The sequence below is a fragment of the Heloderma suspectum genome, chromosome 1, assembly GCF_057233095.1.
Source record: "Heloderma suspectum isolate Gila_16-S chromosome 1, 16-S_ref, whole genome shotgun sequence".
In the NCBI taxonomy this organism is placed as follows: domain Eukaryota; kingdom Metazoa; phylum Chordata; class Lepidosauria; order Squamata; family Helodermatidae; genus Heloderma; species Heloderma suspectum.
This window is the reverse complement of record NC_139458.1, coordinates 200459906-200479972: the sequence shown is the minus strand read 5'-3', so window position 1 is coordinate 200479972 and position 20067 is coordinate 200459906. Positions and strand designations below refer to the sequence as shown.

The window sequence follows — 20067 nt, the reverse complement described above, 5'->3', positions numbered from 1 at the left end:
CCCTTTGGATAGAGTAGCCCATGCAAAACAATGGAGCAGCTTTTCCCCAACCTGTTGCCCTCCAGCTGTTTTGGACTTCAGCTCCCATCAGCCCCAGCTAGCATGGCCAAAGGCCAGGCATGCTGGGAGTTGTAGTCCAAAATATCTGGAGGGCACCTGGTTGGGGGAAGGCGGAGGGATTCAGGATTTCAACGGGAATGACTGTGACCACTGGGCATGGCATCTGCCCCTCTTCGCCAAGCAAACAATGGCAGGGAAAGGCAGGACCTCCCGCTTTTCCTCACGTGGAACTTCTTTCGCGTGTTTAGAAGGATGGGGGCGGCGGGGGGGGGGAAGCATTTGCAAGCACGACGCGTCTGCATGCAGGCAGAGGAGCGCAGGGTTTCTGCTGAGCGACGGATTTCGGAGGAAAGCGGTGGGCGTCTGAGCGGGCAATATGATAAGATCAACCTTTACTGCAACAGGAGAAGTTTGTAGAGATGTTTAGCTGGCAGTCCACATCAACTTCAGCGCCGCATCTCTAAAGTGCAGCGGGCCACACTGCAGGGCTGTCGTATGTCAAGAGTCTCAACAACACTCTTCCCAGCGATCAACCTGGAGATAGTAGCACTGGACTACACTGCGTGGTTGTTGTAGAAATCTCAGCCTGACCCCCCAACCTGTAATATTAAGAGTGGGCTACATTGCAGGACTGTCTCAAACCACTCTCTTAACCACAGCCCCCCATTCCAACTGCAGTTTGCAATGGCATGGCTATATTTTTCTTCTTATTTTGCAACGTTTAGATTAAAGGCTAAATAAAAGTTTATTTCCCACAGGAAACAAGACTGGAGGTAGACCATGAACTTCGCTCTTTGCAGCTACCGTTCGCTTCTGCAGAGACACGCCGCTGCCCTGTCACAGCTACAGCAAAATGCCGAATTTCTCCATTGGTTACTGTTGGCCTCTCTCACTTCCACCCCGGGAAGATTTGAAGCACGGCTTCACCAATATGAACCCGCAAATTCCTAATCCAGACAGTTAGATGCGTCCCTTCACTTTTTCTTATCTCTTTGTTTTTCTTCCCTTTCCGCTCTAGGCCGCCGACTCTGTGCTCTCGCCTTCAAAGTTTTGACGGCTACGTCCGCTCTGCGTTGCGACGCAGGCGGGTGATGTCATCAGCCCACGCCGCGTCGGCCGGCCCACACCGCTTCTGTTCGTGGGCGTGGGCGTGAGCGTGACGGGGGCGTGATGGGGCTGGCAGCGGCTCCGGTGCTGCGGCAGCGGCTTCCGAGGTAGCTCCTGGCGGGAGGGTGGCGGGGCTGGGCTCTGCCACTGGGCTTCCTTCTGAGTAGCTTGCCCGGGATTGGGCTGCACAGCTTTTATTCCTCATAGCAAGGGCGTAAAGGTATACAGTATAAGGCAGGAGTAGGCAACCCGGTGCCCTCCAGAGGTTTTGGACTACAAGCCCTATCAGCCCCAGGCAGCATGGCCAATGGTCAGGGATGGTGGGAGCCATGGTCCAAAACATCTGGAGGGCATCGGGTCGCCTACTCCTGCCTTATACTGTATACCTTTATTGGACCAGCTGAAAGCTCACAGGTATTATTGCACTATATGGATTTTGGATTTTTCCCTTATGGCCAACTTGGATGCCTTTCTTTTGTATAGCTTTTATTGAAAATGTTTTGCCATGCTGGGTGAGATCATATTTAGAAAGGTGGGGTAGATGGTGCCAGCTGACTGTCCTAATGTAGATTACAGTGCTCCCCTCTTCTATAAACATGTACTCCAAGAGTGTGAAAAGTCCACCTTTTACTACTGTTTAATCATCCTGATTGTGAGCGCCAAAAGGGTGGCTTAGGCTGCAATCCTATGCACACTTACCTGGGAGTGCCCTACTGAGACTTGCATAGGATTGCACTGCATGTGATATTAACAGCTTGTTGTTGTTCAGTCGTTCAGTCGTGTCCGACTCTTCGTGACCCCATGGACCATAGCACGCCAGGTCTTCCTGTCCTCCGTTCTCTCCCGGAGTGTGCTCAAGTTCATATTCATTGCATCGGTGATGCTATTCAGCCATCTCATCCTCTGCCGTCCCCTTCTCCTTTTGCCTTCAATCTTTCCCAGCATCAGGGTCTTTTCCAGTGACTGTTCTCTTCGCATTAGGTGGCCAAAATATTTGAGCTTCAGCTTCAGTATCTGTCCTTCCAATGAGCTCTCAGGGTTGATTTCCTTTAGGATTGACTGATTTGATCTCCTTGCAGTCCAGGGGACTCGTAAGAGTCTTCTCCAGCACCACAGTTCGAAAGCATCGATTCTTCGGCGCTCAGCCTTCCTTATAGTCCAGCTCTCACAGCCATACGTTGCTACTGGGAAAACCATAGCTTTGATTAGACGGACCTTTGTCGGCAAGGTGATGTCTCTGCTTCTTACTATGCTGTCTAGGTGTGCCATAGCTTTCCTCCCAAGGAGCAAGCGTCTTTTAATTTCATGGCTACAGTCACCGTCTGCGGTGATCTTGGAGCCCAAGAAAGTAAAATCTGTCACTGCTTCCATTTCTTCCCCTTCTATATGCCAGGAAGTGATGGGGCCAGATGCCATGATCTTCGGTTTTTTAATGTTGAGTTTCAAACCAGCTTTTGCACTCTCCTCTTTCACCCTCAACAAGAGGCTCTTGAGATCCTCTTCGCTTTCTGCCATTAGGGTGGTATCGTCTGCATATCGGAGGTTGTTGATAATTCTCCCAGCAATCTTAATTCCGACTTGTGATTCATCCAACCCGGTGTTTCTCATGGCGTACTCTGCATATAATTTAAATAAACAGGGCGACAATATGCTTTGTTGTTAGTAATGCTTCCAAAGGCCCACTTGACTTCACTCTCTAGGATGTCCGGCTCAAGATCAGTGACCACACTATCATGGCTATCAGGGACAATAAGATCTTTCCTGTATAGTTCTTCTGTGTATTCTTTCCACCTCTTCTTAATCTCATCTGCTTCTGTTAGGTCCCTGCCTTCTTTGTCCTTTATCATGCCCATCTTTGCACAAAACATTCCCTTGATATCTCCGATTTTCTTGAAAAGATCTCTAGTCTTTCCCATTCTGTTGTTTTCCTCGATTTCTTTGCATTGTTCATTTAAGAAGGCCTTCTTGTCTCTCCTTGCTGTTCTCTGGAACTCTGCATTCAGTTGGATATATCTTCCCCTTTCTCCCTTGCTTTTTGCTTCCCTTCTTTCCTCAGCTACTTGTAAAGCCTCATCAGACAGCCACGGCGTTCTTGCATTTCTTTTTCTTTGGGATGGATTGAGTTGCTGCTTCCTGAACAATGTTACATACCTTCATCCATAGTTCCTCAGGCACTCTGTCTATCAGGTCTAATCCCTGAAATCTATTCCTCACCTCCACTGTATATTCATAAGGGATATGATTTAGGTCATCCCTGAATGGTTTAGTGGTTTTCCCTACGTTCTTCAATTTAAGCCGAAATTTTGGAAGAAGCAGCTCATGATCTGAGCCACAGTCAGCTCCACGTCTTGTTTTTACTGACTGTATAGAGCTTCTCCATCTTTGGCTACAAAGTACATAATCTGATTTCGATACTGACCATCTGGTGATGTCCATGTGTAGAGTTGCCTCTTGTGCTGTTGGAAAAGAGTGTTTGCTATGATCAGCGTGTTCTCTTGGCAAAACTCTATTAGCCTTTGTCCTGCTTCATTTTGTACACCAAGGCCATGCTTGCCTGTTATCCCAGTGATTTCTTGACTTCCTACTTTGGCATTCCAATCCCCTATGATGAAGAGGACATCTTTTTTTGGTGTTAGTTCTAGAAGGTGTTGTAGGTCTTCACAGAACCGATCAACCTCAGCTTCTTCGGCCTCAGTGGTTGGGGCATAGACTCGAATTACTGTGATGTTCAATGGTTTGCCTTGGATTCGTACTGAGATCATTCTATCGTTTTTAAGATTGTACCCCAGTACTGCGTTTCCCACCCTGTTGTTGACTATGAGTGCTACTCCATTTCTTCTCAGGGATTCTTGCCCACAGTAGTAGATATGATGGTCACCTGAATTAAATTCGCCCATGCCTGTCCATTTTAGTTCGCTGATTCCCAAGATGTCGATGTTCAACCTTGCCATCTCATGTTTGACCACCTCCAGCTTACCTTGATCCATTGATCTGACATTCCAGGTTCCTAAACAATATTGTTCTTTACAGCATCGGATTTTCTTTTCACCACCAGACACATCTACAGCTGAGTGTCTTTTTGGCTTTGGCCCAGCCGCTTCACTCTTTCTGGCGCTACTTGGAAATACCCTCTGCTCTTCCCCAGTAGTATATTGGACATCTTCCGACCGGAGGGGCTCATCTTCTGGCGTCATATCTTTTAGCGTTGTGATACGTTCCATGGGGTTTTCTTGGCAAGAATCCTGGAGTGGGTTGCCATTTCCTTCTCCAGTGGACCACATTTTGTCAGAACTCTCTGCCATGACCTGTCCATCTTGGGTGGCCCTGCACGGCATAGCGTATGGCTTCACTGAGTCATGCAAGCCCCTTCGCCACAACAAGGCAGTGATCCATGAAGGGGGGTTAACAGCTTATTAGTTCCTAATTGACCTGAATGGGAGAGGCAGACACCTGAACTGCCTGTTCTGATTTTTGAGATTCAGGATTAAGTAGATCTAACATAAAGATTACTCTAATGATTTATGCACCACTTTCAGCAAGCATTAGTGGTGTGTTCAGTGACAGGTACTTGTTCTCCCTGTAGGACACCCTTCACCAAGCTGGTGCCCTCCAGATGCTTTGGACATCAATTCCCATCAGCCCGAACCATCATGGTCAGTGGTCAGGAATGTTGGGAGTTGTGGTCCAAAGCATCTGGAGGGCACCAGCTTGGGGAAGGCTGCTGTAGTGTTCGCCCACTGCCTCTTTCATGACACAAGCTGACTTACATAAAGTCATATGAAGGTGAACTGTGTCAACTTAGATAGTAGCCTACTGTCTACATTTTAAGGATGGGTGAGGCTCAAGTAGGCAGTCTTTTCAACTAGAAAAGTAGCCAGGTGGAAACCTTAGCTTGCTTCATGGTATTCTTTCTGCTCAGCTGAAAATAATTTCAAAGTTCATTTTAGGACATGTAAGCACATGCATTTGTGTTAAGGTGTACACAGAATAGAATATAGGATGGGTAATGTACATTTGTTTTCTAGAGAAGATGCATGTTTGCAGAAAGCTGTCTCAGATAACATGTATTCCTCCTAAGATTTGCGCGTAAGCTGTATTTGCCTGGGTCTCGTATAAAGTCTCTGTGTTGCAAAACCTGCATCTCAATAAACTTGGAGTGGCTACTCAATTAGCTCTGGACGATTGTTTTAAAATATTGTAATGTTGCCCATAGTGACTTTGTGTGTAACAAGGTAATTTTAATTTGACTCGGTTTTGTAATTTCTGAAAGCATTTCTCTAAATCTGACAACAAACATTTTAGATCTCTCTTGCAACAGTGTTATCTGCTTACCAGGGAGATAGTCTGCTCTGTCCTTTTGATGTGTGGTGAATGGCTTGCATCCAAAGTTACCTCTGCCTGCACCTGAAATGCTTCCATGCATATACAAGAGTCTACCAGTATTTTCTTGGCACTATGGCCTCATATCCTATCTTCAGTGCCAGTCAGAGTGTGTTTTTGAGATAGATGGGTGGAAGAAGGGCTGCAGAGGGGGAAAGCATACACTGAAGGTCACAGGCAACACTCTGCCAGTGTTCTTGAAAAGTAGTTGCTTATATGCCAGCCTTCTCCAACCTGGTGTCCTTCAGTTGTTTAGGATGACAACTCCTAGCAGCCCCAGCCAATGTTGGGGAAGGCTACTATATGCTCTTAATGGTACCTATAACTGAAGTAGACAAACATGAAGTAGGGAAAAAATGTAATAGTGTTGTAGCAGCCATATCGGGGGTCAGACTAAGTAGCCTCATGCAGTCTCATGCTTCATGTTCTTGCTGAGCTCTTTCTCCCTTGAATATATTGTTGTAAGCTGACGAGACACAGGAATTCCTTATCTTGTCAAAGGTCATACAATTGTATATCTTGTTCTCTGCTGTTCTCTTCTGTTTTCTCCTTATCATGGCTACCCTATAACCCAGTTCTTGTATTATAAACAATGGTGCTAGGAGAAGAAATGTTGAGGACTGCAACCCCATGTGGGAGGGGGAGGAGGAGCCGTTTCATATGTGTCACAATGTCTATAAAACCAATGTGCTAATGTAAATCGGGGCTTCTGGCTCTTTGGAAATGATTCCAGCCTTAAGCCCGCACGTTAAATAAAGAATCTCTTTTTCCTTCACTCCGTGGTCTCTCTGACTCTGGGTTCTGCAACATAAATGGTGCCGTGACTCGGATGTGGCAGGCTCTGAGCCAGACAGGTGGCAGTTGCCTGCTCTTGATTGCCGCACCGGGAAGACGAGCTCGGCGCATGCCTCCCTTTCTTGGCGCCACCGACCTTTTTGTCGAGTGAATGGGAGAAAGCCTGCGCTGGGATCACCCAAACGGCAGCGAGCAGCAAGAGAACCTTGGGAAGCGGAGGAAGGAACTTGAGCCCTGCCTGTATCGCAGCTGCAATTGAGTTGAAACCCACATTGGAAGCCTTCAGGAGAAAGGCAAGTATATGGGAAAAAGAGGGCCCCGCCGTTAGGGAAAAAGGCCGCAGGGCAGAAAAAAAGAGGGCCCCGCCTTATGAAGAAGGTCAGTGTTGGTGGTATACGTATACAAAAAGAACCTACTCCTTGCGGGTAGAAGGGGGGCCTGATCACACCCCCGAGTGGGCGCCAGTACCCAGCACGCCAGTACTCAGCACGCCAGTACTCAGTAGGAGGCTGGGGAAGCTGCTTTCCGCTCTGGTAAAAAGTGGGAAAAGTGGGTGGCAGGGACATATGGATGCAGTGGAGAGAATGATGATTGTGTGAGTGGCTACTGCGGTTTCTGAAGCATACCGTTGACTGTCCGGGTGCCCAGGCCAGTAGCAAAGTGCGTGGTGTGTAAAATCCTCTTGTGTTGGCCAGTGAGACCCCTTACTCACTGACCAATTCCCATTCCCTAATTGTGTCTGTCTTCAATTTAGGAGGGAGGCTGTGGGTGGTGGGGGAAGCAAACCTTGCACCCCCTTGAGATGTATGTCAAACAAAGAAGGAAAAAGGTTTTTTTTAAAAAGATTCAGAATAGAAAGAGAAAACAGCAAAAAGCTCAAGGTCGAGCTGAGAGGAAAAAAAGAACAAGATCTGAGGCTGTTAATTAGAAAAATGTTGCAGGACAGTCTGGCTTTTAACAAAGCGTGGGAGCGTGAGAGTGTAAGGCCGAAGAAGTAGCTGTTAGCCTAGCGCGCCGAGGGGGGGGGGCAGGAAAATTGCCCACAACGTTCTGAGTTGTGCAACATCATCACCTTGCCTAATTGAGATGAAATCCCTAAGAAATGGAAACTAAAAATGAAGACCCAGAAGATGAAGGCAAAATAGAAAATAAAGGTGAAGAATCAGCCCCCAGAGCACAGGCTAGACCCCTCTTCGAGTGAAAAGTGTGCCATAAGACTGTCCCAAAGCAGAATGAAGCGGAAAGACCACGTTAAAGATCTCTGTCAAGGTAACCGTGTTTAGCTTTGAACTGTGTTAGAATTGCATAGAGCCTGTAGCTACTGACCGTCGGCTATATGATTTCTGAAGAGCGTAACCATTACGCTTTTGCCGTGGGATTCCCTGCAATGAAGAAATCTCACTGATTTGAGTGTCCAGTGTTACACTGCCTAAGTGTGTGTGCTGAAGAGACCGAGAAACCAGACAGCATGTTCCTGGCCAAGCCAAAATCACGCTACTACCATGCTCCTGAAAGCTGCAATAAACTGTGTAAGCTGGGAGACCCAACCTGATTGAGAAGAAAAGAAGATATTGGAGCAACTGTCTTAAAAAACAATGAGATCTGTGTAGCTGGCTGGCTGACGCTGTCAGTGATGTTACAACTTTAAATTAAGACTGTTTTCCTGTTTGAGACCCCAGCGAAGAAAGCTGACCCGAGTTATTTGTTGCCCGTGCCAAAGCAAGAATTTGGCTGCCCTGTACCTCATCGTGTCCTGTTTTAAGCTTGGGATTTACAAATACAAACAAACTGAGAAGCTTGCCTTTGAAGTCCTGCAAATCACCCCACCGCCTCCCCGAAGATTAATGGCTGCTTGAAAAATGCAAGTATAAGGCGATGCCCATCACCCCCCAGCGTCCTGAGTTTCAGCACTCAGTGTTTCAGTGCTTTCGTGTACCAGGTTAGAAGAAAAAAAAAAGAGTAAGTTTTTAAAATGTCTGTGAGAACCTGACAAAAGTAAAATAAAATTTACAGAAGAGTTGCCCAGGTTAAAGCGTCACGGCTAAAGAGCTGAGCTGTGCCACTCTGTTTAGACAGAGGCCTTGCTAAAAAGTTAAAGGCCCTTGTCTGTCAGAAGGGGTGTAGGGCCACACTTTCCCTTTTTAAACTGATGCAAAAGTGGAGAGCCTTTGCTGGAAACATCTCATCTTCATTGCCCAGAGCCTTCTCTGTTTGCCTCCATCATCATCCGGGCTTTTTAGAGACACTCTGCGCATGAACTAAAATTTTAAATTGTCAAAGACTTGCCATGGACAGTGCTGTGAAGCTTTTGATAAACTTGAACTCTCATCGCTGTGGACCGTGTGTCTGTGTTTGTAGTCAGCTCAGTGTACAGCAGGCTGAGTTTGATCTATAACTTTTAGATTTCCTTCTGCCAGAACTCATGCAGCATAGAGTTGCCAGTGCAAAAATGGTGACCTAGAACTCTTTGCGTGTGTGGGTATGCCCGTCCCTTGATTTTGATGAGCCCTGAGCTTTCAGCCAGAAGACCAGTATAATTGCTGGATCTGCTCCATCATGCCTTACCATGCAAAAAGTGTTTTCCATTCATTGTGTTAAATTGCAGAAAAAGTTTGTTGTGTATATTTTATGATTTCTTAGATATCATAAAATATATGTGATATTTGCAGATTAGTGTTAGTTGCAACTCCAAATGATACTAAGTGTGGTTCCCAATGGATGACAAGGAAAGAAAGACAAAAGCAAGTAAAAAAGAAGGAAATAGAGAAAGTAGAAGACAGATAGAGAAGGGAAAAAAAAGAAAGAAAAGGCAAGAGGCAAAGAAAAAACATTTATAAAAAGGAAGCGTGGCCATAGTTGCCCCCAGGGTAAATTAAAAGCAGCTGATTGTGCCTGGAGCTTATTACCTGGGGTAAAGTAGCCACAATAATGTAATAGTTCTTTAAGATGAAGAAAATGTAACTAGAAGGTGAAGAAGAGCCTATCCCAAATGTGTGTCATTGGGACTAGTGTAAGGCAGAAAGGTTTAAGTAAGTGAGTTTAACTTGAAAAAGACAAAGAGACAAGGCTGGTGCATGGAGCAGAAAGTTTTATATAAAAAGTTTGAAACATGATCTGCAATACAGGCAGATCAGCAAAGAAAAAAAAAGCAAAAGAAAGAGAAAAAATTTGCCTTCCCATACTAATAAATAAAAGTGTTATCAAGCACTTTGGGAAGCGAAGTTGTTTACAGGAAGCTGTGCCTGAGAACCAAACACTTCTAGCCTATGCTGAAAATGCTTGCTAGTGTTGTGCTGCCTCATGGGTAACATGTATGGTATAAAAACCCATTTAGCCCCATAGCTCGTGGTTCAGAGAAGCTGTCTGATCCAACCATTAAGTACGCCTGTGTGCTGTAAGTTACCCAATAAAGTCTCCTTGTAAGTAACCCCCCCCCCCCCCGCTGAAATCCCAAAACACAAGTGGGGCTAGAGCGCCTCACCCAGTATCAAACCCTGCTGTTAGAAGCCATGAAAGCAGGTATGAAGAAGTCAATTAATATGACCAAAGTGTCTAAAGTGCTGCAAGGTGCCACCGAGGCCCCAGAGCGTACTTGGAGCGTCTTTCAAATGCCTATCGCCAGTACACCCCCCTCGACCCAGAGGCCCAAGAAGACATGGATGAAAGAAGAAAAGAAGAAGACCCGGCAGAGGCAGAAGATTTTTAAAAAAGAACCAGTGTGCCCAGTGTGGACAAGATGGACATTAGTGGCATGAATGCCCAAATAAAATAAATCAAATACACAAAGAAGAAAACCAAAGGGGCCAGAATGGGTGAAGAGGGAGACAGCTTGAGAGGGGCCGTAATATTGACTGTGAGGGGCCGTGACATTGACTTCATAATTGACACTGGAGCAGCATCAAAAGCAAGCAAACGTTAGCCTTAAACAAGAAGTCCAAACACTGAACAAAGTTCCTCAAGCCCAGCGTGGCTTTGTCTTAGAAAATAAGCCATTTCCATCACAGAAGTTCATCCTTTCCAACCAAGAGTTAAAGTATGAGTTAAAGAGGGAAAAATAACCCTTTGACTCCCAGATGGAGAAGACTGAAAACTGTCATACTTTCCACCCCCGCAGCTATGAAAGCAGCTAGAATTAAACCCTGGATACATTAGACACGAGTCAAGAGAGCGAGAGGGGGAAAGTAGACTGTAAACAGAAATCCTGAAAATCCTTTAAAAATCATTCTGAAAAAGCAGTAAGAAGACTCAGGCTAGACCTTACTGTGGACACCCCAGGAGACTGTCCCCCTGCGTACGGTCAGACCTGCAACTGGAGAATTGAAGAAGGGGACTAGACCCTACTGCAGCTTGCCAGGTGAATAGCTGCCCAGCGTACGGTCAGATCCCAAAGAAGATCAAACATGCGTGTTGTAGTGTTAGTAGTGTTGCATTGTGTTTCCTTAATGAGGTGCAGAAAGGGGGGTCTGCCCCTGGAAAGAAAAGTTTGTCCCAGTGATTTGCTAATAATTACTGGCTTCACCTGGCTAACATCACGAGAGTAAAACATTTTTGTTTGCCAAGAGATATACCTGTAAACAGGCTTATTAGCTCTTGCCTAATACCTGTCTGTAGACATCCTAGGAAAATTCAAAAAGATACCATGTTAAGAGTTTATGGTGTAAGTTTAACTTATTCCCAAAATGCTAATTGGGGCGTGGTTGCAAAGATCCTACCCCCTACAGAGTTCACTCTACGCACCCCCATCATTGCTGAAACAAATGCTACGTGTGCACAAATGCTTAATTGTCAAAAATTTTTCCAGAAAATATAAAGCTATCCCTGGCCCCCTTCCACTGTAATAAAATTCAAAACATATCTTTTAATGATGCCCACATGCTTTTGCCTCATAGATGGTTTTAGACATGTAGTTCCCGCACTTGGTCATTCATTCCTGCCAACTTGTCTAATAACCACCCATGTTGCCTCAGCCGCCAATTGAACTGGTGCCAGTTCTTCCCCTGTGGCCCGAGAAAATCCGTCGACGGCAGCCTTGAGCACTCCAACTAACTAAAAATTGTAATAGTCATGTGCAGTTATATTCTGACTCAAAAAAATTGGCCTTAGCAATGTCACTGGTTGGGGTTCCAGGTTTAGCCTTGGCTAATGGTCTAAAGATCAACCTCACGAGCATTGTCATTGTTAAATAAAGAGTTGCGTGATCTAAGAGGTGCAGTTCTAGAAAATAGAGCTGGTATAGATTACCTCTTCATCATTTAAGTTGTGAGACACACCAAAAGCTCTGTTGTTTTAACTTAACTGATAATGGCAATGCTGTAGATGAACAGATCAACAAGCTGCACAATATAGTAGCTAACAAAGCAATAAGACAAAAAACAATTAGCTCAATTAGTTAACCCCTTGGCTTCCAGATCTTAGCTGGCTTGAAGCATTGTTCATCCTAATTCTACCAGTGTTGTTCATAAAAGTTCTGTTATGTCTCTGTGTTCCTTGTCTTATGCGCTGTTTAACCAATCTGTTTTATGTCTCAGCTAGTAAAACTGCTGCCCTCTACGCTCTAATAGCCCAACAAGAGGCTAAGTAATATGTATGTCACAAAAAGCTTTGTATAGTTATCAGAAATTCTATAATTGTAATGAAATTATGCATTTAAGGGGGGAATGTAGCAGCCATATCGGGGGTCAGACTAAGTAGCCTCATGCAGTCTCATGCTTCATGTTCTTGCTGAGCTCTTTCTCCCTTGAATATATTGTTGTAAGCTGACGAGACACAGGAATTCCTTATCTTGTCAAAGGTCATACAATTGTATATCTTGTTCTCTGCTGTTCTCTTCTGTTCTCTCCTTATCATGGCTACCCTATAACCCAGTTCTTGTATTATAAACAATGGTGCTAGGAGAAGAAATGTTGAGGACTGCAACCCCACGCGGGAGGGGGAGGAGGAGCTGTTTCATATGTGTCACAATGTCTATAAAACCAATGTGCTAATGTAAATCGGGGCTTCTGGCTCTTTGGAAATGATTCCAGCCTTAAGCCCGCGCGTTAAATAAAGAATCTCTTTTTCCTTCACTCCGTGGTCTCTCTGACTCTGGGTTCTGCAACAGTGTAAGATTGGATGTAATTTCATATTCATATTCAGAATTTCAGACATATTGAGAAATAGGCTATGGAGTGAAATGTGTGTGTCTCTAGAAACAAATTTGACAAAAGCCTATGTATGACTTGCTTGATGTGTTTACATTACTGTGGCAGAGATATGGTTGACCTTGATTTTTCTTGTTTCAGGCTGAAGCCATTCAGCAGATTACAGGTCATAGTACAACACTTAGTAAGTATGGGGTTGGGGTCTCCTTCTTGTTGGATGGGCTAATGTAGGTTTGAAATTAATATAACAGCCAGCTACAAAGGACTGTGCAGCTTGTTTTGCAAGCCTGGGGGCGCTTTAGGATTGTGTCCTTAAACAGCAGCTTCTCATGCCAGAAGCCAAACCACCCTTGAAGCTGAGAGGAGTTTCAAAAGCAATTTGTGATACACTGGCCTGTTGTTCAAAGGGAATAGGGAGACAAATCCCTGTGGGTAGGTGTAAACTTCTAGGTGAGCATAAAATGTCTTGTTAGTTCCCAGCCAGTATTGAGGGATGTAGCTGGTTTGCTTGCATAAAATGGCAATACAGAATGGGTAAGGCCTGATCCTTGTTAAGACACTACTGTCAGTAGAGCAGGAGTGCAGAGCTTGAAGTGGGCAGGTGGAATGTGGCCTTTAGGGTACTTCTCTGTGGCTTGTGAACTTCTGTTAGAATGCTGACTCTCTTTTAAAAAATCTGTTGCTTGTTCAAATATATTTGAAAATGTGGAGGGCAGTGTACTAGAAAGGAGGAGAAATTACAAAATTCCCAAGGGAGGAAGGCATAAGGAGTTAAATCAAAGCCATCATGGACAATCTGGGAGTTTGAGGAGATATTTGAAGTGGGGTGGTGGCGAAGTGGCACCAGCAGGAGGGAGTTGTAGACTAGCAGCACTCAGCACAGACATTGGCATAGGCCTGGTTTGGATTGAGGGCGTCTAGTGCACTGATTGAAACTTGCAGACTCTTCTGTCTCAAAGTCCTTCAGGGTGCGACCCTACACATATTCAGACAGAAAAAAGTCTACAACTCCCAGCATGCCCCAGCCAACCCTGCTGGCTGGGGCATGCTGGAAGTTGTAGGACGTTTTCTGTCTAAACATGTGTACGATTGTGCCCTTTGTCTTAAAAATAGTGACTGATAGCCTTTACCAAATAACTGTGGCTTTTGAGAGCTTCTAGAGAACTGCATACTATAATCATGAACCAACTTTAGCAGCTTTAGCTTGTTAAAACCTTGGTTTTTGTTGTTGCATGCAGAGTATGTCCAAGACCACAGATACTTCAGCTGACGTTCTTTTGGAAAAAAGAGGGTGTGCTGGTGTTATAACCATGAACAGACCAAAGGCTCTGAATGCGTTAAATCTTCCCATGATTCGGCAGATATATCTACAGCTAAAGGTAGGTGGCTTTATTTTAAACCAATGTTGTCACTATACCAATGGTACAATAAGTGGGTTGGCAGAGGAGACAGGAGCGTAGTAGATCTGTGGCATGGAGTGAACAATGGTGGCGCCTCTAGCAAAGGCTACGTCACTTGATTTTTCTCTCTACTTGATCACTGGCAGTGGAATGTGTGAGCTGACTCCCTTTAAAAGCATTAGTTCAGTCTATTAAGAGAGATGGGTTGAATCTCATATGACTGACTGCCAGTACATTTAAGAAAAATAAAGGAGTATTTTATTTATTTATTTATTTCATTTCTATATCGCCCAGTAGCCGAAGCTCGAGTATTGGGGTGTAATAGTTCTGGTAGATATAAATTTGCCATTGCAATGAATATGAGTTTTAATTATATAACGAACGGTGTGTTCCCTTTTCCATTGTATCACTCAATGATCAGTGATGGCCTTTGGCCAAAAAATGAGGATTCTCTTGTTGACGATCATTTATTTATTTATTTATTTATTTATTAATTAATTAAATTTATTAATCGCCCATCTGGCCGGTCACCCAGCCACTCTGGGTGATGTACAACAATAAAATAGTTTACACAATAAAATTCAACATTAAAAACATCACATTTCTAAAATTACTCTAGCCCACCCCAAATGCCTGCCTGAACAATCATGTTTTTAATGCACGGCGGAAGCTCATTAAAGAGGGGGCATGGCGGAGTTCCCTAGGGAGGGAGTTCCACAGAGTGGGGGCCACCACAGAGAAGGCCCTCTCCATCATTCTCACCAGCCTAGCTGTCCTGGCTGATGGGACAGAGAGAAGGCCATCCGAGGCTGATGTTGTTGAGCAGCCTATCTGGTGTTGCTGGAGGCGCTCCTTGAGATAGGCTGGGCCAGAACCGTATAGGGTTTTAAAGGTCAAAACCAACACCTTGAATTTGGCCCGGAAAGCAACTGGTAGCTAGTGCACCTCCTTCAGCACCGGAGTGATGTGATCTCGCCGGCGGCTGCCTTTAATCAGGCGAGCTGCCGCGTTCTGTAACAGCTGCAGCTTCCAAACCGTCTTCAAGGGTAACCCCACGTAGAGCGCATTACAGTAGTCTAAACAAGAGGAGACCAGTGCATGTACTACCGATGGGAGCAGATGGTCGGGAAGGTAGGGGTGCAGCTGCCGTATCAGATGGAGTTGATACAGCGCTGTCCGGCTCACAGCCGACACCTGAGCCTCCATGGACAGCTGGGAGTCTAAGATGACCCCCAAGCTGCGGACCTGGTCTGTCAAGGGTAACTGTACCCCATTCAATACCAGGTCAACATCCCCCAACCTCCTCTTGTCTCCCACCAAAAGTACCTTGGTCTTGTCAGGGTTCAGCTTCAGCTTGTTCTTCCCCATCCAGCCACTCACCGTCTCCAGACATTTGGACAGGGATTCTACAGCCAACCTGGGTGAAGATTTAAACGAGAGGTAGAGCTGCATGTCATCCACATACTGATGACACCGCACCCCAAACCTCTTGATGGTAGCCCCCAGCGGCTTCACATAGATGTTAAATAGCATCGGGAAGAGGATGGAACCCTGTGGCACCCCACAAATGAGTGGCCACGGGTCCGAAACCTCCTCTCCCAGTGCTACCCTCTGGTACCTGCCAGAGGGGAAGGACCGGAATCACCGTAATATGGTGTCTCTAATGCCCAACCCCTCCAGGCGGTCCAGGAGGATACTGTGGTCAACAGTATCAAAAGCTGCTGAGAGGTCGAGGAGAACAAGGAAGGAGCATTTGCCCCTATCTAGAGCCCTCCTCATATCATCCACCAAGGTGACCAAGACCGTTTCTGTCCCATGCCCAGGCCTGAAGGCCGACTGAAATGGATCTAGATAATCGGCTTCTTCCAAGTGTGCCTTCAACTGCATCGCCACCACCCGCTCCATCACCTTGCCCAAAAAAGGCAGATTTGAGACTGGGCGAAAGTTGTTTGGAACTTGGGGATCCAAGGAGGGCTTCTTTAAGAGTGGTCTTATCACTGTCTCCTTGAGGTCTGATGGCATCACTCCCTCCTCAAGGGAGGCGTTCACCACCGCCTTGTTCCCCTCACCCAGCCTCTCTCTGCAGCTCATAATGAGCCAAGATGGGCAAGGATCAAGTAAGCAGGTGGTCGCCCTTAGAGATGAACGCACCTAGTCTGCTTCATCAGAAGGAAGAAGGAAGTGTTGAGGTGGGATGGAAGCTCTATAGATGAGATTTGATCTGTGATGGCGTGCAAGTCATGGCTTGACATTGGAGTTATCAAGTGATTAACATACATATGTGAGCCTAGATCAGGGATAGGCAAACTTTTGGGCTTGTGGACACATTTGGTAATTTGAGAAGCTGTTTTGGCACCACCACAAAACAGCTGCCATGGGGTGTGTGGCTAATCCCAAAGGACAAGTAACTTGCCCAAAAGACTGAATATAAGGCCGAGGTGGGGTCTGAGCCCCAACACACTAAGCAACGTCTTTGAATCCACGCTTTTCAGCACCATCTGAATTGATGTAATTTGTTAATTAAAAAAAAAAGTGGAACAGATAGGGCACCCAGAAAGATGTCTGGGGGAGCATTGGTGCCCATGGACACCACGTTGTCTACCCATAGCCTAGATAAAATCCACTGGTCATAACATTTCTGGCACTCTCCATACGTTTCCTCACCCCTTTTGGAAGAAGGGAGTGTCTCAGGATTGCTGCATGAGGTGGGGAGTGGTAGTAGTATACATTCCCACTTGTCTGTAAAGATGCAGCTTTAAAGGAAAGGGCTTTGTCTGGCTGGGGCCTTCATAATGGATTACCTTTCTTTGCAGCTTTCCTTGAGGGAGCCGTGTAGCCATCACGATGGCGATAGAATCTCTTTTCAGCTGGCTGGTTTAACCAGAGAGAGAAAGGTGGAGGCGAGGTGTGGTTAAGCTTCACAGTCTGTTTTGCTAGGGCCCTAGGAAACCTGAGGCTTTCATTACTCTCCTTGGTTTCTCAGTTATCCCCTTGTTTAGTCGTGTCTCATTAGGTGGAGCTGCAGCACTGATGACTTCTGGGCTTCAGCTGATTACTGGAGGAGCATGGAGAGAATCCTAATTCATCTCTGGCTCTTCTCCCGCAGACATGACATCGCTGCATCTTTATGGAGAGTTGGAAGAGGCAGGGGAAACGCTAGAGCCCTTGGGATTCTTCCCCTCTCCCTTTAGTGCTTACTGTGCCCTGAGATACGTGATCAAGGGTATGAGGGGTTTTGTTCTGCTCCGTGTCCTTGTTCAGGGAAGAGAACATGGTGTGGAGCTTCATGAAGCAGGTAGCTTTGGGCTCAGGGGACAAGTTAGAACTAGACAGCAGCCTTGTGTTTTCAAATGTGGGTTGCTACCATCCAGGTACAAAGTGCTTCCAGTGTAGAAGCAGCAAGTGAGAGAAGGGTGATGAGCTTTTCTTCAACCTGTTGAAATTCCATCTTCTACACAGTAATGAAAAGTGCAGGAGCCTCTGTCCTCTTTTGGATCTGGCCACCCTCCTGCTGTCAGAGCCCAGCTGGGAAGAAAGCTGTTGGGTGGTGGGGTGTGCATGGAAATAACTTAAGAGCCCTGCTGGATCAGACCAAAGGTCCATTGAGTCCAGCATTTTCTTCACACAGTGGCCAATCAGCTGCCCATGGGAAACCCACAAGCAGGACATGAGTGCAGTCGCACCCTCCCACCCATGTTCCCCAGCAACTGGTGTACGGAGGCTCATTGCCTCTGATCCTGGAGGGAGCATATACGTAGACATCAGGACTAGTAGCCACGGATAATCTTATCCTCCTTGAATTTATCTCATACCCTTTAAAATCATCCAAGTTGTGGCCCTCACTATATCTTGTGGTAGCAAATTCTATAGTTTAACTCTGTGGGGTGTGAAGAAGCATTTACTATTATCTCTCCTGAATCTCCCATTATTCAGCTTCATGGGATGACCCCGGGTTCTATCCACTTTCTCCATACCATTGCATAATTTTGTACACCTCTTTCATCTTACTTGCCTTTATTCAAAGCTAACCAGTCCCAGCTGTTGTAACTTTTCCTCATGAGGGAGTTGCTCCAGCCCCTTGATCATTTTAGTTGCCCTTTTCTGCATGTTTTCTAGCTCTGCAATATCCTTTTTCAGGTGTGGTGATCAGAGCTGTACACTGTGTTCCAAGTGTGATCACACCATAGATTTGTATAATGGCAATATGATATTGGCAGTTTTATTTGCATTTCTTTTTGAATTCCATGCCCAACATGGAATTTGCCTTTTTCACAGTAGCTGCACACTGGGTCGACATTTTCATCAAGCTGTCCATCAGAATTCTAAGATCACTTTCTTGATCAGTTACCACCAGTTCAGATCCCATCAGCATATATGTGAAGTTGGGATTTTTTGCCCCAACGTGCATCACTTAACATTTGGTTACATTGAATTGCATTTGCCATTGTTATGCCTATTCTCTCTATCGCTCCCCCCCCCACCCCAAATTTAGAGAGATCCTTCTGGAGCTCTGTACAGTCCCTTTTTGTTTTAACTAGCCTAAATAATTTTTTGTCATCACCAGCAAACTTGGCCACTTCACTGCTCGCTCCTAATTCCAGACCATTTATAAACAAGTTAAAAAGCACCCGTCATAATACAAATCCTTGTGGGACCGCACTGCTCACATCCCTCCATTGTGAGAACTGGCCATTTATTCCTACTCCCTGCTTTGTGTTACAAGTGTAAAAGCAGTAGGAAAGGTTCAGTAGCCCTCCCACCTGCTTCTTCTGTGCCCCTCTTTTCTTTATAGCTGTTTGCTGATTTGTCTTGAAAACATGGGGCTATGCCCATCTTGTCTAGTTTTGCCCTTAGCCACTTACAAGAACTGTATTTGCGTGTATCTAAAATAGATACAGAATTGTTGACTCTGTTTCTCCCCCTGCCCCTTTCAGTCATTCTGCACTTTTATGTGCGGAGTCTTAGTAATACGTAAGACTGTCATCAGCAAGGTATTCTTAATCCATGTACAACTTTGTTTGCGTGCAATTACTTAAAATTAGGCCTGTCGTACTTGTGGTTCACCAGTTACCAGCCATGTCAAGAAGTTGAATGTCAAGAACATGAGAGTGAATAGAAGCAAATGTAATTGTTGACTATATGGGTTGCATTGATAAGGGTTTGACTTGTATAAAGACCCTCCAGGGACAAAGCAATATAATTAAATGTGTTCCTTTTTGTTCTTCCTGTGGTAAAATATCTACCCACAACCTTTCAAGCCCACTTCATGCAAGTGTGATGACAGAGATTCTGCTCTATGAAAGTTCTAGCCACAAAACCAGTTAGTCTACAAGGCTGTAGTCTGGTACACACTTACCTAGGAGTAAGCCCCTTTGGACTCAGTTGGACTTGCTTCTAAATAGACATATATAGTATTGTGCTTACAATGGTCTGGCTTCTTATTTTTCCCAAGTGATCCAACTCTGCTCCAGTTGATTTTCTGTCATGTGCCTTGCATAACTTGAAAGAGAAGTGGCAGCATATTTTAAAGTTATTGAACTTCTGACGTATGCTTTTCCCTTGCGTCTTTTAGAAATGGGAGCAGGACCCTGACACTTCACTAATCATTATAAAGGGAGCTGGAGACAAAGCTTTCTGTGCAGGAGGTGATATCAGAGGTGAGGATTTGGCAGTGTTCATAGAGTTAATAGTTCAAGAGTTTCTTCTTGGTGTTCGAAGGAAAGAGGTGCCATGCTTCATCCAACTGTAGCAATTGAGCAAACACAACCCATTGACCTGTACACCTTGGGGTTGGATCCAGAGAAAAGCCCACAGAAGGGGGTAGGTGGAAATGGGCTTTCCCCTCTGGAGTGTCTCCACCTGATGTTTGGAGATCCCCCTTCCTTCTCCTTCAGTCCTCTGTGCCGCAGCCTGTCCCGTTCAGCAGGACCCCCCAACCTTGGCAGAGGCTTTTCAGGGGTGGGTTGCCAGAGGGGAGGAGAGAATGAGAGAGCCCTCTTCTGTTCACCCCCTTCCATGGGCTCTTTTCTGGATACAGCCCCTTGCATTTTACTTTCTACGTTTATCTTCTGCCTTTCGTCCATGAAGCTGACTCAGCATTCAAGGATCACCCTTCCCTATTTCACTCTCACAACATCCCTGTGGGGTTGAGTAAGCTGAGACAGTGTGACTGGCCCATGGTCACT

The 20067-nt window shown here is 45.6% G+C and overlaps 1 protein-coding gene across 3 annotated transcripts in view; it reads left to right on the top strand.

Annotated features, from left to right (window-relative positions):
* The first annotated feature begins 1212 nt into the window (after positions 1 to 1212).
* The window catches only part of HIBCH (3-hydroxyisobutyryl-CoA hydrolase), an 85681-nt gene continuing 66826 nt past the window's right edge, over positions 1213 to 20067 (top strand). The window contains exons 1-4 of one of the 3 annotated variants that reach the window (XM_084816049.1): positions 1213 to 1274; positions 12624 to 12666; positions 13721 to 13861; positions 19455 to 19539. In XM_084816049.1, the coding sequence (XP_084672175.1) occupies positions 1231 to 1274; positions 12624 to 12666; positions 13721 to 13861; positions 19455 to 19539 (313 nt within the window). In that variant the 5' untranslated portion in view covers positions 1213 to 1230. Of the gene's footprint in view, positions 1275 to 7233; positions 8302 to 12623; positions 12667 to 13720; positions 13862 to 19454; positions 19540 to 20067 lie in introns of those variants that run through there. The other 2 variants (XM_084816068.1, XM_084816060.1) reach the window with 2 other exon arrangements.